The sequence below is a fragment of the Gymnogyps californianus genome, chromosome 5 (assembly GCF_018139145.2).
Source record: "Gymnogyps californianus isolate 813 chromosome 5, ASM1813914v2, whole genome shotgun sequence".
Taxonomy (NCBI): Eukaryota; Metazoa; Chordata; class Aves; order Accipitriformes; family Cathartidae; genus Gymnogyps; species Gymnogyps californianus.
Genome location: NC_059475.1, coordinates 53196342 through 53213289, shown reverse-complemented (window position 1 = coordinate 53213289; position 16948 = coordinate 53196342). Strand labels below are relative to the sequence as shown.

Genomic DNA, 16948 nt, shown 5'->3' with positions numbered 1-16948 from the left:
TCACGTAACTCTGCATGCAGAAACCTTCGTGAGCTTTATCTACTGAGTTTGGGGGTCTGGCTCAAGCAGTGTAAGACTTGTCTGCCTATCTTTGTATTTTGCGATAGTGGTGTTGACCTGCTAACTAGAAGCATCCATTCTTGCAACTGTCACTGCTGTCAAAAGAGCTGAGATTTTGGACAAATCTCTTCAAGCTTAAAATATCCTTATCTTTGGCAGAGGAGCATTTCAGGCACCTACAGATGCTGTACTAAGGCCTGACAGGGATTTGTTTTGAATTGGATTCCTTAAATAACACTTCTGATACCAACATTATTTTTTCATGGAAATCTCATTAGCAACAATTTAAAAAAAAAAAAAGGCAAATAGTAGTCTGAGGGAGGTGATTCCTGACTTGCAGTAGCTGGCCTCTGAGTTGGTTAATGGTCTAGGTGTAAAGCTGGCAGCTCAGGCCCTGATTGTTCTAATAATCAGGGAAATTGTTACCATATGTTGTTGATGTAACCTTTACTGTTTTAACCAAGCTTTAGTTGTGCTGTAAAAATGATTAAAAGGTTTCTCACAGGAGGAATTAGATTTTTTTGTTTGTACAGTTGTTCTCTGGAGTACTGTGGGTTTTTGTGGGCTATGTAAAGTGTTTGAAAAGCCTGCTTTGCTCACCAGCAGCTCCTGCCTGGGCGTGCTGCCCCTAGCCATGCCGGTTGCCTGAGGCAGAAGGACACATACATGTCATCTCTTCCTCTGCTGCGGTGTCTCGCAGCTTTGTTTGATTTCAAGCATAACAGCATCCTTTTATATAATACAATAACTTGCTGCCCTTGTGGGGAAACGTTACTTTTTATCTACCATTTCTTTTGTTGGCTGTGCTTCAGTGGCGTGTCCAGGTTAACCCAATGTCCAGTGTAGCTGTACCCTGGGAGACGGTCGGGTCCGTGGAGCCCTTTGGTCCTTGGTGCCGGTACACAGGCTGTAACAGCACAGCGCCCTGCCTGAAGCCCAAGTTTGACTGTGCGGGGTCTTTGGGGTGGGATGGTAAGATGTGAGGGGAACAGAGAGGCCAGACTGAGGCACAGCATTTTATTTGTCAACCTGTGTTATTGCTGCTTCAGATAAGGAAGACAAGAAAATATTGGTAAGTGGACAGAAGTTTGCTGTTAGGGGAGGGGACTTTGTATTTCCAGATGTGGAATTTTAAGCAGTGGATCTGAGACATGGTCACATTATCCCAGCTACTGGGTCAGTCACTGGGTGTCAGCTGAGCCTTACTAACTTTCTGTGGTTTTAGCCTGGGCAAAATCTGAGCTAAATTGATCAGTGTCAGTGTAAGAGCTTTCAGTTAACACATTTTATCTCACACTTGTAACTGTGTGGGTGAATGGTTCATTGGTACATCTCTGTTAACAGAGGATAGTTTATTAAACTGAAGTAACTTTGTTTCTTTGACTCACTTCCCTCATCTTGAAAAAGGAGGGCAATGACATTGACCTTCCTTTATAAAGTGTTGAGATCTACTGGTGAGCTGCACTGCGTAACAGCTAGATATTATCATCACAAGCACTAATCTGAAGGTGAAGGCGTTTAGAACAATAAAGATAATTACCTGTTTAAATAATTTATTTTAAAAATAAACAGGTCAGAGTATCACCTCAAGCAACAATTGGAATCTTTCAATCTGAATTAAGAAATCACTCTTCACAGACTTGGGGCCGTTTCTGCTTGAATTCGGTGACTGTCAGATTCTTGCCAGAAAATACTAAGTTCAAACACCTATGAGGGCGTTCAGTCATGGTTATGTTGGATGGTATACTCAAATAATTTTACAGAAGGAGCTCATGGGAATGTTAACAGCATAAAGGTTAGCTGTAATGTCTTTTGTGTCTGCCAGTTAAATAGCTAGCGATCTGATGATTACACAAAGACGACGCAAATTCCTTATGCATTCCTGCCTCAGAGCCGCTCCACACGCTGGGTGACTGGAAGCACAAGTCTTTCTCTTTTTTGCCATGGAAATTGCTGGTTAAAGCTCAATACTTCGGTATATGCAAATTCTGATTTTTTGTTTAAAGCCTCAGTGGCATGCTGTATTGTCATAGCAGGTATTGCCGTCCAGCCATGTGCTGTTAAATCCAATAGGTTTTGCACCTGTTTTGGTAACAGGTGCAAACAAACTTTAACGTGTCTCAAATGCATGAACTATAAAATGCATTTGGCTAATGACTCAGCGAATGCTTGGTCTGCATTAGCCAAACTTCACATTGCATAAAGGTCTGTAGAGGCTTCTTTCTTAACAGCACCAAAAACCCCATCAGCTGTGACACTGAGATATTTCTATTTTATCCAAGAGAGAGACTGCTGAGGAGTATGTTTTGGATCAGAGGAAAAAAAAAATGAAATGTGTTATGTCCAAAACATTTTTTTAGAATATCCACTCTGATTACTTATCAAATGCTGCAGGCTCACTGAAATATTTCCTCTTTCAATCAGGCTTAATTTTCCTCCTATGGTAACTTTGAAAGCAGAGAAATAACAATGGCATAACTTGGAGGGGAAGCGTTCGGGTGAATGGGTGATTGTTTCAGGAAATATGTTTTTGTGCTCGGCTGCAGTGCTTTTTCCCCTGGCTCTGAATGCTCTGCAAGTATCAATGCATGTGCCCTCCTAGTGGCTAGGAAATGGAGACAAGCGGGGAAAAGGCACCTGCCAAACATTTGGTAGATTTGTATGTGCGAACCTTTGTTTCCTGAATCCCAGCACAGTGTTTTAATCACACAGCCATTCTCCTCCCAGGCTTTTTATGTGAAATACTTGCCTGCTAAATATTTTATTCAGATCATCACAAGTGAGTGCTGGTAACTGCAGGTTGAAGCTAACAACTGTACTCCTGTGCTCTGTATGTTACTGGGGTGCATGGCTGATCGTATTATTATGCAGAGTCCCCTTTGCAATGTATTTATTTGTCCACCTTTAAGCATTTTGCCTGCCCCAGGGCTTGTAGCTTTTCCATTCCCTTAAGCCCATTCTGTCATTTCAGAGTAGCTTCAGGCAGCTGACATTTAGATGTTGAACCTGACCAAGCAATGCGCTTACCTTCCCTCGTCTCCCCCAAAATAAAATGACCTTTAAATGAGATTCATGACATACTTAAATCTGTTTTTCTCCCCATTAAAAACAATGCAAACAAATCTAGAACTTTACATCCAGTTTCTCTGAGCAGTGCCAGATGCCTGTTCAGTAGCTTTCCCCCACACCCGCTTCCCCAGCCCATCATTAAAATCTCAGACCCATGAAATAATTTAACCAATTATTTGAATTACTCAAACTTCACAGAATGGCTTAGGTACCTTTGATGAACCAGCTGCATTTATACGCCCTGAAACATGACAGCAGCTGTATGTTGAACATCAAATGAATACAGGTCATGCCTGGGGTAAAGGCATGACTGATTGGTGTGCCTGGCATGGCTGTGCATTTATCCTGATTAGTGCCATGGGACCTTTTAAGTTCTATATTAGCCATTGTTAAAAGAGGCGATTAGTGTATGTTAGCTGTACAACCTGATGCTATCTTCAAATAGTGGTTTCTCTCTCAAGTGGGGCTTCCTCTTGTGACCTCTGACCTGCCAGTATGTTAAAAGCTTTGTAATCGATGGAGCTCTGTATTCTTTGTGGGGTGATTGATTGGGATTCCTTCATGCTGAACTTTGCCTGTTGTTCTCTTTTGTTTAGGAGGTCCTCCAGCAGCTGATTGTAATGAATTTACCAAATGTTTTAATGATTGGCAAAGATCCTCTTTCTGGTGAGTAGTTTGTTGGGTTCTTCACCCCCTCCTCTGAAATGCTAAATAAAATTTATATTTGTTTTATTTTCGTAAATTAGAATAGAATCATAGAATCGTTTAGGTTGGAAAAGACCTTTAAGATCATCAAGTCCAACCTTTAACCTAGCACTGCCAAGTCCACCACTAAACCATGTCCCTAAGTGTCACATCTACACATCCTCCAGGGATCGTGACTCAACCACTTCCCTGGGCAGCCTGTTCCAGTGCTTGACAACCCTTTCAGTGAAGAAATTTTTCCTAATATCCAATCTAAACCTCCCATGGTGCAACTTGAGGCCATTTCCTCTTGTCCTATTGCTTATTACTTGGGAAAAGAGACCAACACCCACCTGGCTACAGCCTCCTTTCAGGTGGTTGTAGAGAGTGATAAGGTCTCCCCTCAGCCTCCTTTTCTTCAGGCTGACCAATCCCAGTTCCCTCAGCTGCTCCTCATAGGACTTGTTCTCTAGACCCTTCACCAGCTTCATTGCCCTTCTTTGGACATGCTCCAGCACCTCAATGTCTTTCTTGTAGTGAGGGGCCCAAACCTGAACACAGTATTCGAGGTGCGGCCTCACCAGTGCCAAGTACGGGGGAACGATCACTCCCCTAGTCCTGCTGGCCACACTCTTTCTGATACAAGCCAGGATGCTCTTGGCCTCTTGGCCACCTGGGCACACTGCTGGCTCATATTCAGCCGGCTGTCGGCCAACACCCCCAGGTCCTTTTCCGCCAGGCAGCTTTCCAGCCACTCGTCCCCAAGCCTGTAGCATTGCGTGGGGTTGTTGTGACCCAAGTGCAGGACCCGGCCCTTAACCTTGTTGAACCTCATACCATTGGCCTCAGCCCATCGATCCAGCCTGCCCAGATCCCTCTGTAGAGCCCTCCTACCCTCAAGCAGATCAACACTCTTGCCCAGCTTGGTGTCATCTGCAAACTTACTGAGGGTGCACTCGATCCCCTGGTCCAGATCATTGATAAAGATACTAAACAGAACTGGCCCCAATCCTGAGCCCTGGGGAACACCACTTGTGACTGGCCGCCAACTAGATTTAACTGCATTCACCACCACTCTTTGGCCCTGGCCATCCAGCCAGTTTTTTACCCACCAAAGAGTACACCTGTCTAAGCCATGAGCAGCCAGTTTCTCCAGGAGAATGCTGTGGGAAACGGTGTCCAAGGCTTTACTAAAGTCTAGGTAGGCAACATCCACAGCCTTTCCCTCATCCACTAAGCGGGTCGCCTTGTCATAGAAGGAGGTCAGGTGAGTCAAGCAGGACCTGCCTTTCATAAACCCATGCTGACTGGGCCTGATCACCTGGTTGTCCTGTATGTGTGATGGCAGTCAAGATGATCTGCTCTATAACCTTTCCCGGCACCAAGGTCAGGCTGACAGGCCTGTAGTTCCCTGGATCCTCCTTCCAGCCCTTCTTGTAGATGGGCATCACATTTGCTAACCTCCAGTCAACTGGGACCTCCCCGGTTAGCCAGGGCTGCTGATAAATGATGGGAAGTGGCTTGGTGAGCACTTCCGCCAGCTCCCTCAGCACCCTTGGGTAGATCCCATCCGGCCCCAGAGACTTGTGTATGTCTAAGTGGTGTAGCAGGTCGCTAACCATTTCCCCTTGGTTTATGGGGGCTTCATTCTGCTCCCCTTCCCTGTCTTCCAGCTCAGGGGGCTGGGTACCCAGAGAACAATTGGTCTTACTATTAAAGACTGAGGCAAAGAAGGCATTAAGTACCTCAGCCTTTTCCTCACCTTTTGTCACTATGTTTCCTGCTGCATCCAATAAAAGATGGAGATTCTCCTTAGCCCTCCTTTTGTTGCTAATGTATTTATAGAAGCATTTTTAATTGTCTCCTACAGCAGTAGCCAGATAAATTTCTAGTTGGGCTTCAGCCCTTCTAATTTTCTCCCTGCATAACCTCACGACATCCTTGTAGTCCTCCTGAGTTGCCTGCCCCTTCTTCCAAAGGTCATAAACTTTCCTTTTTTTTTTTTTTTTTTTTTTTTGAGTTCCAGCCAAAGCTCTCTGTTCAGCCAGGCCAGTCTTTTTCCCCACCGGCTCATCTTTTGGCACATGGGGACGGCCTGCTCCTGCGCCTTTAAGATTTCCTTCTTGAAGAATGTCCAGCCTCCCTGGACTCCTTTGCTCTTCAGGACTGCCTCCCAAGGGACTCTGTCAACCAGTCTCTTAAACAGGCCAACTTACAAACACGCTTTTAAACAATCTGTACATATTTGTAGCCAAACTACAAATATTTGAGTACCTCTGAGTCTCACAGTTTAATGTATCTAATATGTAACACTATATTTACATGCCTGTGCATACAAATATATCTGATACATGTGTGTTTGCACATCATAGACATGTGAGTGAGTTAGTTCTTGCCAAAGCCAGAGCAGCAACTGTTTGCTTGAAAGTCATTTCACTTCACTCCTTGCTGCAAGTGACCCAGGATACAGTCTGCCATAGGAAAATGCTTGTCCTCCAGGTTTTCTGTCCTGTGTGCCTGTATACTCAGTTCGGTTGTGGCAATATGTACACACCAGAAGAGTTTTGCAGAATTGCCCTAAAGTGTGAAGGAACTGTTGCAAATAAAGTGTGGGAAGAAAAATATGTGAGGATGGAGAGAAAAATACATACATGACAAATTGGAAAAAGTGAGGAAGGGAATGGACAAGGAGAAAAACATCTGTCTGGCCATGTTGTCTAGGCAAGGATATCTGTCACATGAGGTATCACATCAAAAGTGACCTGGAAGCCAATGAGCTCGTATCCAGAGTCTAGTGTCTTTGGTGAGACAAAATGAAAGCTGTTTAGCCTGAAAATGAAGTTGACTTCTCCTTAGAACCACATTTCTGAAATGAAAGGTTTTGTTGCTGTGGTTTTTACTTCTTTTTGCATGTCCGTTCTATCTCTGCCTTAGCCCCATGCTGGTGCCAAGGGCAATGCATTTGTTTTTACCAAAGAAGGAAAACTGAATGAGCCCTGTCTACAGTGATGGGGAATGACACTGTAATCACCATCTCCAGAACAAACAAATGGCAGAAACCTTGGCAGAAGATTTTATTTTGCTGCTCTTAGCAGCAGTAGTGTGTGTATGTACAAAAAAGGGTTTATATCAGAAAAGAGTATTAATTTACAGATATTGGATCACTGAAACTCATAGTCCTGGCACTTCTGCAGTAAAGTCAAGCTGAGAGTAAAGCATCCACTTCTTCAGCAAGCAGATTAAAGTCTGCAATGCCAGTTTTAATTCTCCTGTACAGGCTACTGTTATGGGTAAAGAAGAAAATAGAAACCAAGAGCTGTTGCTTTTCTCTGTCATATGGGCAGTGGGCAGAGCCTGGGCTGCTAGCGTCAAGAATGCTACTGAATAGAGATGTCTGGGCCAAGAAGGCAGTGTCTCTGCTGGCTAAGTGTCAGTGGAAAAGGCTGACTAGTTTCTTGTCATGGCCTTTCCTGAGTGACAGCTGGCAGGAGACTCATAATGCAGTAACCACAGTGTTGGTTCCTGGGGAAGCTGCACACTTGAAAGCTGTCCTTTATTTAGCTATAATTTCCTATCATTGACCTGCTGGTTTTTGTCAGCACGTTAGATCTTTCTTTCTTTGAAGAAAGTACCTGATGTGTTTGTTTTAAGAAAGTTGCTGGTCATCCATGTGTTCCCATCTTCCAGCTCCTTTAATTACAACCAGAAATTTTGCTTCAGTTACTGACATCTTTTAAAATGTGGTGGTTTGTTTTTGTTTGTTTGGGTTTTTTAATGTGGTCTTTTAAATTTTATTTTATCCGTTGCTGACTTATCATTGGCATTATTCAGAAAGTGGGAAGAGAGGATAAAGAATGCAAAAATGTAACTTCTGGATATCTAAAATTGATGGGGTAAATGTGTACAAAAAATAGGAAGTTCTTGTTTAGCCATATTGTATAATGGTTTTGAGAACCAGTCCCCGCTTAGACACTACAGAGGAAGGTGCTGAACAAAAAGACTTGGGATGGTACTTGTTCCAAAGAATGTATTCAAGGAGGAGAGTGTCTGAGGGATAGGATTTCAAGAGGAGCTCATCTTAATCTTACCCTTAGGTAGATGATCACTGGTAAGATGTGCTGAAGAAATGGTTAGAGAAGTGGAGAAATAGAACTTCCTTCAGGAAGAGGAACCTGGCTGAGGGCTGACGGGAAGCTTGGAAAGAGGTAACAGGGAGGAGAAGGCTGAGTAGAAGTTAGTAAAACCCATACAAAAGCTGAATGAAGGAATAGGCTGTGGTGAGCAGCGTGAGTCAGCAATGACCAGGTGACTGTCAGGTTGATGTCTTTGTTACTGAGTGTCTTGCAGAGAGGAGTGAGAGGAAGGCAGGGGCACTTGGGAGGGGAAAAACAAGTGAAATGAGAGGTTCTCTCTGTCAGTGAGAGAGCTAAAGGAGAGCTGCAGATTGAATAGAGATGTGAGGACAAAGCAGTCATCAGCATGGGAAGCAGTGCTTCTAGCACGAATACAGAGAAGCCCCAGGGAAAGCTGACAGAGAAGCGAGGAGGCTGGGGATGACAGCAATATGGCGAGAAGAGATGATGGAGATGGTTATTTGAGGGAAGTGCTTAAAAGTGGCAAGAATGGTGGAGGAGAACCCTCTTTCTCGGTGTCAATGATCCAGTCCAGGACAGAGACTGAGAGGGAAGGAGGAGAGTCCTGGAGGGAGCATCTGCAGAGACAGTGCTGGGCGATGCGGGGAGCACTAGGAGCTGGAGACCGAGGTGCAGGCGGTCTGCAGGGCTGGGGTGGATCTGAGAGGCAGTGATGAAATCCCAGTTTTGCCTTTCCCATCCTGTGGGTAAGTTATCTAAATGAAAGGTCCCTCTTGACCAGAGGAAGAAAAATTGATCCCACGATCACATTCCTGGAACAAATAGTGTTGCTTTGTACTGTTTGAGCTGGGAAGGCTCCTAATGACTGCATTAACTCCATAGGTCCAAGACCAGAGAGCTGTTAGATCATTCAATATGATTCACTGTATAACAATTTCAGTGACTTATTCCTTGTAACAAGCCCACAATATGTTTTGCTATGCGTGTTTTTCAGAGCTGTCTGTTCACCAGTGCTATCTGCAAATTTTACTTTTTCCTTCTAAAACACAGCCAAAAGTGGTGCTACATGTATTAAATTATAAACTGAACAGCTCTAAAGCCGAGAATGCTGTTCTTGCTGTTTAGCTCCCATTTGGCACTCAACAGTTGGGACTATTGAGGGCTTCTGCAGCTCTGCTTTGAACATGAGACTATTGGAAAAACAGAGCTGCCACCACTAAAAATGCAGTAGTAGTTGAGCTTTTGCATAGGAGAAGGCACATGTCTGCTGGGTTTAGGAGCTTTACTTGCTTTCACATCCTCTAAATTGTTTTGTTCCAGGCCATGGCAATTTTGCCTACTTCATTTCATTTGGCCATGGGCATAAAAGTTACAAACATATTTGTATGAAGATGAAGGCTTTGAGAGTTTTCTAGAATATACGGAGCTGAAAAGAAGCTTGAAAGTTTAATTAAAGGATTTAGAAAATTTTCCCAGGAATCTGACTTGCAGAACGATGCAGCTGACATTACAGGATTATTCTCTTCACTGCACTGTACAGTAGACAGCTACTACCATTAAATTTCCTCTCTGTTTTTGTCTTCCTCTATGTTTTTTTTTTTCTTGCTGAACAGCTTTTTCAATTCATTACCGCACCACAAATCCCACTGTGCTCAATATGAGTATCATCAGTATATTTATCATCTATACACATCACTGTAATCACCTTTTATAATTACCTCTGGTTTTAGCATGCCTTATGAATGGCCACTCATTCATGTGCCCACACAAGGAATATCAGTTTACAGCACTGGTCCTGAACCTCCATTTAGAGGCGTTGTTTAATTTCTTAGTTTCTAGACATGCTTAGTTTAATACAGCTAGTGAGTGTACTTGGAAACTGATGGCAATTAATCCTTTGAAACAGTCATAGTTAATTGGGGGCGGATTTTAACTTTTTTCAGACCAAGAATGGAAATGAGGTTTTATTTGCCTGAAGTAGGCTCATTTCTGTCTCTTCAAAAAATTTTGCTATTTAGATCCCCTTTTCAAATTACACATTAAGTTTGTGAATGAGAGCGCCCAAAGTCCCTGCTAACAAGTGTCTATAGAAACTGTTTTTCATTAAAATAATCAAAGATGTCTACTCTCACTGGGGTATTTTTTCATGTCTGGTTTCCTTCCTCATTTTGTTTCACAATCCTCCAGAGGCACAAAAGTTCATAAAATATAAAGTTAATAACAAAACACTGCCTCAATAGTATAAATTTAGTATTCAGGCATTTCTTACTCAGGATGTTGCTACAGTTGGGAAAAAAGGCACTTGTGTGTTTCACCCCTTCCCACCTTCTCCACACATCCACCGGCCACCATGTGTAGCACTACACATGCTGGTGCTCCCTCTCCTCTGCTGGAGGAACGTCAGAATAGAAATGTGCAGAAAGAAGCGGCACAAGCTCGAGATTTCAATGCTTGGGCTCTCTCGTTCCTGTTTTCTCTGACATCTTTCCTACCCCCCTCATTTTTTTTCGTCGTCTGTATTCTCTCTGTACCTTGATCCTCATTTTTTTGTTGTTGTGTCTCCTAATCCCTCTGCCCGCCTTCTCGCTGAGTCCTGCCATCTGTTTCCTACCCTCCGTCCCCTGTGAGAGCAGAGGGGTCTCCTGGCTGTGGCACAGGGAGGCTCCCAGGATGCGCAGGTGGTGCTTGGGCTTTCCCTCCCTTTATTTTCCAGAACACCGTCTGGCCCTCTCTCACGGTTGGGAGCAGATGGTCTTTCTGCAAATCCCCCAGGTGGCTGGCTCCCTTGCAGGCACAAACATGTGGTCTGAGAGCAGCTGCCCTGGAATTTTCAAAAAGGTGTAAAAGAAAAGAGGATTTTTTTTTAATTAGTACCTTTCTGTTTAAGTGCTAGTTTGAATCCTGTCCATTCGTTTCAGCTTGTGGGTACCTGTCTGCCAGGAGCTGCCCCAGACCTAAGTGTTTGCATCCTAGGTCGTAGGACGACACTGTCTTGGTAAGGTCAGCTAATGAGGCTGGGTGGACTCAGCAGACTTTCTTCCCAGCCATCTAGGGAAGGACTTGTGTCATCGCAATGAGCCAGCATAGGGAAGCCTGCACATTCCTGCTTATGCAGTTGCACGAGGAACTTTACCACCTTATTAGATAAGCACAAATCAAGCCTTTTGAAAAACACCGCAGAATCATTTACTGTTCAGGAGGCATGACTGAACTGGGGGTAAAGATCGCTTGCTTTTGTTCAACATACATTACAGGATAAATGCACTGTCCTGAGTACAGAACTTAGCTGCTGTGCTGTGTAATAATCCTAGATGTGCTTCTGATTCACTTAGTAACCTTGGGCACTTCACTTAAGTGTGTGGTATCTCAGCTCTCCTGTGGGTGAGATGAAAGGGGGGAGGGGTAGTTAATCCCTTTCTGGCTCATTCTGAGGTTTAATTGAAAACTCTCTCTAAAGCACTTTAAGATTGGTAGAGAGGTTTTTTCATACTCATACCCTATTTCTTCTAAATACCTCCTGTAAATAAAGTTCTTCTACGAGGCTTTAAAATGTTACTCAAACCTAGCCTGAGTATGAGTGACCTCACCTTAATGCCAACAAACTGTCTCCGCCCCATGGGAAACAACATCTGAATGAAAGCTCAGGGAACTGAACTGTTTAAGTCACACACGATCTTCTGAAACACTTGTGTGGCTGGCAGAGTAGATCTGTTAAGTAGACCTTTCAACCTTAAAAGTGTTTCTAGTGGGTAGTACAATGTCATTTTCATTACATGCGCATAGCATGTCTGCAAGCACAAAATAATTTATTAAAAAAGAAATCTTAGAAAAATCCTGACAGCTGTGTTTTCTGTGAAAGCTGTCAGTGGGGAGAGCAGGCTGCCAAATGTTATCTTTAAAACGGTAGCAAACTAATAATCTCATGATTACCTTGAGTCTTTTAATTTCTCACTCCTTTCTATAAACTCTGGCTTGGCCTTCCCTGCCAAAGGGGCTTGCCACGACTGCCTCTGCTTCTCTTCCTGATGGGAGGGCCCGAGTGGGGACGAGGTCTCGGAGTGGTATTTCCAGGCAAGGTCAGTCCCTGGTGGGAGAACAGGGTTGACCTTGCTAAGTTACTCTGCAGTAATAGCTGAAGGTGTTTCACCTCACAGGGTCATGCAGCATCACCGATGCCCATCTGTTATCTCATGGAGAGAATAGCAAAGCCTGCTACCTTTGGTGCAGAGAGGTGGAGTGTGGTTTGAATGGCTTAAGTAGCTTGCATGTCTTTAGGATGGTATAGATGCTTTCACTGTTGGAAAGGAACCCTCATGTTTTCTGAAATGAGTCATTTCAAGCCACTAGGCTCACCCTGAGGATAGCTGTGATGCCATGGCACACGGATTGGAATTTATGGTCAACAGATGGAGGTGCTCAGAGCACACAAGGGTTAGAGCACTTGTCTGGTGTGATCTGGAGCAAGCAGCCTGGTGGCTACTCCTTCAAGTCTCTCATGAAGAAGATGTTCTGCCCTGAGTAAGTTTGGGAGAATGAGAGACATACTCGAGTCACTTGCTCTCCATAACTTAGCAACTTGCTCTCGTGTCGCACAGGCATGCTCTGCATTTAATCTCTGGTCTGGATCTGCTCTGAAGCTGATGCAGAATGAAACCCAATGCTGAAACTCTAATGAGAACTCAGTTTCATGAAAAAATGTCTTCTGACCAAACTAAGTATCTCCTTGGTCTAGTAGTGCCCTCAAAGGAACTGTTCATGAAGTAATGGATCTTTTTTTGTTGTTGCTGAGGTCTTTTTTTGTGACACTGTCTACATTTAAGGTTGTGTTATTCAGAATGATACAAAACAATCAGACTTTTGCAGACTGAAACGTTATTTGTATATTAAATTGTAATTTTTCAGAAAAGAGCAAGCCCTGTATGCTGCTAGGTATGGGGAGAAGAATAAGAATGATCGTACGTCTTTCAAAAACAGTTTTTAAATATTCTGCAGGGAAATAAACAGTATTGTATTTACACGGTGAAGCGTGAACTAGCACGTTTTAAATACGTCTGTCTCTGCAGAAGAGAAGAATTCCTGCTTGCAAAATCTTAATGGTTAATAATGTGGGACTTGGATATTGAGAATTCTAGTCTTGATTTGTACAGTATACTGATAATTTCTGTAGGGCATTCTTGAAACATTTTAAAGATCAACATTCCTAAAAGTTGCTGAAAAATTGTTTAACAAGTAAGGTACATTTAAAGACTGGTTTAGGATATTTGTGTGCCCTAAAATCAGGAAATCAGAAAACAAGTTATTTGCGAAGCTGCCTGCACGTGGCCACGCTGGCTTGCAAGGTTCTGAGAATGGGAGTAACCCCCTTGGTAATTTAGGTCAGTGTGCCTTTGTGCATCTGGGGGGCTGTGGCAGCTTAATTGATGAGTCAGTTTAACTCCAGTTCCCGCCCCGCCATGGGTCCTGCACATGCCTCTAACTTTCTGCCAGTGCAGCCTTACAAGGGTATGGTGTTGGTGGAGGAACACAGTTGCACTCAAATTATTATCTGTCTATTTAGTGATAGGAGCAATTGAACTCAAGTAAAGCAGGGTATAAAATGAAAGCGTTTATCCTACAGTTATACAGTCTGTGTCAGGAAGCATGCAAATGTATAGGGATGAGAGAAAACTATACGTGGCCTGTTTCTGTCTCCTTCTCTTCCCTCGGTGTGGATGAGGACAGGCTTTTCCTGAACCTAACTCCATAATGATTTTTTATTTCCTCGTTGAAGCTCCTTGCCTTCCATCTCCATTTGTCTAACTTTGATATACGTAATTTTCTTTACCACCCAACAATCCCTGCATTAATTTTGTTGAAACAAGATCGGGAGTTGGCTAAAAGCCACACCAGTTCCCCTGGCGCGGCTTTCTCTCTCCTAACCTTAGGAGGCGGCCGGCAGGGCTGTTGGTCGCAGCAGGATTCCCTGCAGTAACAACCTGCATGTGCCTCCTCCCCGCCACGGCTCCCCGAGCATATGGTTAGCTGCATATTCTCCCTTCTACATCACTCATTTTTTATCCCTCTTAGCACATGGGGTTTGCGCTTCAAAGTGCGAACAGGCTTTGATGCAGAACAGAGGCAGAATTTATTTGCTAAAACATCTCTTGGAGAGAATTTATGTGCACAGAATGGCATTCAGCTTGGGGAAGTCTGAGTGGCAACTATTTTAGAGACAGAGAATTTAGGATAAGTTCTTTCTTTGAGAGTAACCCTCCTTCGCTTCTGTCCCAGGGTGGTTTGGTTTGGTTTGGTTTGGTTTTGGTGGGGTTTTTTGGAGCAGGGGAAGAGGTGGTGGTGGTTTAGTGGGCTTTTTTGCACCCTTGTTAATTACAAAACAAGGGACAAGCATTGGGCATATGCGTTGAACTATTTAAAGGATTCCCCCCCCCCCCCCGCATTGATCAGAAGAGCCTCAGAAAATGTAGGTGAGGTAGCACATCGAGGGGAAAAAAGTCTTGCTGGATTTGGGACTTTAAACTAATCCATAAGAACTGTATTGTTACATGGAAAGTATGGTAACATTATAATGGACACATTGTTCAGGCACTTATTCAAAGGTCTTACTTCTCTTTTCAGGCAGATATTTTGAAGACGATCACTTGCAAGTACTTAATTTGTACATATGTATTGATTCCCTTTTTTCCTCTCTAGGTAAAAGTATGGATGAAATTAAGAAGCTGCTGTTGTTGGTTCTGGGATGTGCTGTGCAGGTGAACATTCATTAAAAACTTGAAAAATAAGATTTCTTTGAATCTGTTATTTTTTTCTGGACTGAGAAAATCCACATAAAGATCAGTGCTGTATGAACAAATCTCTAGCTCAAGACAGCTTGTGAGCTGAAATTGTGAGAATACACAATAGGTGAATGAAAGAAATGCAGGGGAAAGGAAGCACGCTTTGTGATAGCAGTAGCCCCAGTTTGTTGCCAGTGCTTAATCAGCCACAGGTTATGTATTCTTGCAACTAAGTAGTCCACTTTGATAACAAAGAGGGAAGAGATAAGCTTTGGACGGTGTTCTTGATATCAAGATTGTTGTTGGTTTATTTTCTTACTCTTTTAAAATACAGAGTGGAACAGTACATATTAATGCCAAACAAACAGATAAGCTAACGGTCTAAACATTTGTTTAATGAATCCTGATTTTATTTGCATAATCTTTTGATTGAATATTATGTGTAGAAAATCCAAAATGAATAGATACTTTGTATATTCATGTGGGGATTTTTATGTGGCATTTGTTAAAATAAATAGAAAGGCAATGTATATGGGAAACTCCCCAGAAATGCATGACAGTTCCCAGATAAAGAAATCAGTGTTCTGCCCACCAAACCTCTGTGGCGGTAAACAATAGATGCTTTGCAGGCTAGCCTTTGCTTATAATTGACCTTGTTTGTAGATCTGTCTAGTGTTTTTGTCATGCCTTAGGACACTTACCCTGCTCAGCTATGTCAAGTCAATTATGTCAGGGTAAAGCTGTCTACATATGGCTGCTCTGAACTATCTCAGTGTTGCATTGCAGCACAAAGAATAAAAGTCTGATTTGGCAAGCTGCTGTGCATCCTCAGTCCCCATTTACAGGTCTGAGGTTCTTCCCAGTGAAAGGAATGGCTGAGACGCAGAACCAGGCCCCAAAAGGACACTGTAAATTAGTTTAAAAAAACCTTTTAAGTAATGCTTAACTTCTCCACGATGCACAGTTGTTACAAGAAGGCAATAATGTTTAGTGTACAATCACAGATATACAGATAGCAGATGTCTGCCTCTTTTAAAGTCTTAAGTAAAAGATTTACTAAAATCTGTTTGCCTGAAATGTCACTCATTTTTATCCAGAATGTTTCCCAACCCCATTTTTTATCTAAAGCACATGTTGATTTAGTCCAACAAGCAACATTATGCATTGATGTGAATAGTATCTAAAGTGATGCATCTGTTTTCATTGCCAAAACCAAGCAAAATGCAAACAGCAAAGCAGACAGGTTAAATGATGCAATGTAAATGTAGGTTTATGTTTGTGCAGCCCCATTAATGAAGCTGTGATGATTTCATTGGCTGTTGCCCCACCTCTTGATCTCGTTGCATGTTGAACTTGTTTTTAAAGAGCAAAACCGGCCATTTAACTTAGCCTTAATTGTACTGACTGTAAAAAGTTTAAATAATTTAATGCATAATTCGGTTCAAGCTCCATATGGAGCAATGAAGTGTTATACCTTCTAGTGTGACAAAGTGTAGATCTTGAACATTTTGTCATTATCAATGTAGGGATTTTTTGGTTTTTTTATTTAAATGAAAAATGGTGGAGTAAGTTTTAGGATATGTAGCACTGTTTCAGGGTGTGTTTTCTTTTAACAGTGTGAAAGAAAAGAAGAGTTTATTGAAAGAATAAAACAACTGGATATTGAAACCCAAGCTGCTATTGTATCACACATTCAGGAGGTGGGACACTCAGCATTGTCTATTTTGACTTTTTATCTGTCCCTTCCTTGACTTAACAGGGGTTTTTTTGCTATGAAATATTAATGCTTGGAATTTCATAATGGATTAATGAACTTCACCAAAAAGAAGATTGAATATGTTACTGCAATCAAATTGTGAGATGAAAATGATAGGCTCTGGGAACATTACTTGGCTCAGTGGTCTTTTAAAGAGATGCAGTGGTAAATGCCTTGCTTGCCAGTTACAGGCTATGTAGAAGGAATTGTTGTAAGGATACATGTGTAATATTTCCGAAAAGCATGTATGGCTTAGGAGCTGCAGTGTCCCTTGCAGCAATGGTCTAGCCACTTAGTCCCTAAGTCCTGTGGTAGGTGAGACACAGGCTCCCCAGTGGCTTGCTTCAGACAGTGGCCTCCGAGCTCAGATGGTCTTGAAAAGTGTACTCTGCAGCTGACATTGGACGTCTACTCTGTTTTTAAAGAGAAGTTTGATCCAATTACGAGTATTCTTGGACTTCTAAAGTTTCTGTAGAAGGAAGGAATACAGGTGGGCGTTAGGATCCAGCTTG

General features: G+C 42.8%; 1 protein-coding gene across 1 annotated transcript in view; it reads left to right on the top strand.

Annotated features, from left to right (window-relative positions):
• The window catches only part of CCDC88C (coiled-coil domain containing 88C), a 101244-nt gene that overhangs the window by 36945 nt on the left and 47351 nt on the right, over nucleotides 1-16948 (top strand). Inside the window, exons 4-6 of the mRNA XM_050898460.1 lie at nucleotides 3726-3795; nucleotides 14598-14656; nucleotides 16297-16380. Coding sequence (XP_050754417.1) covers nucleotides 3726-3795; nucleotides 14598-14656; nucleotides 16297-16380 — 213 coding nt within the window. The remainder of the gene's footprint in view (nucleotides 1-3725; nucleotides 3796-14597; nucleotides 14657-16296; nucleotides 16381-16948) is intronic.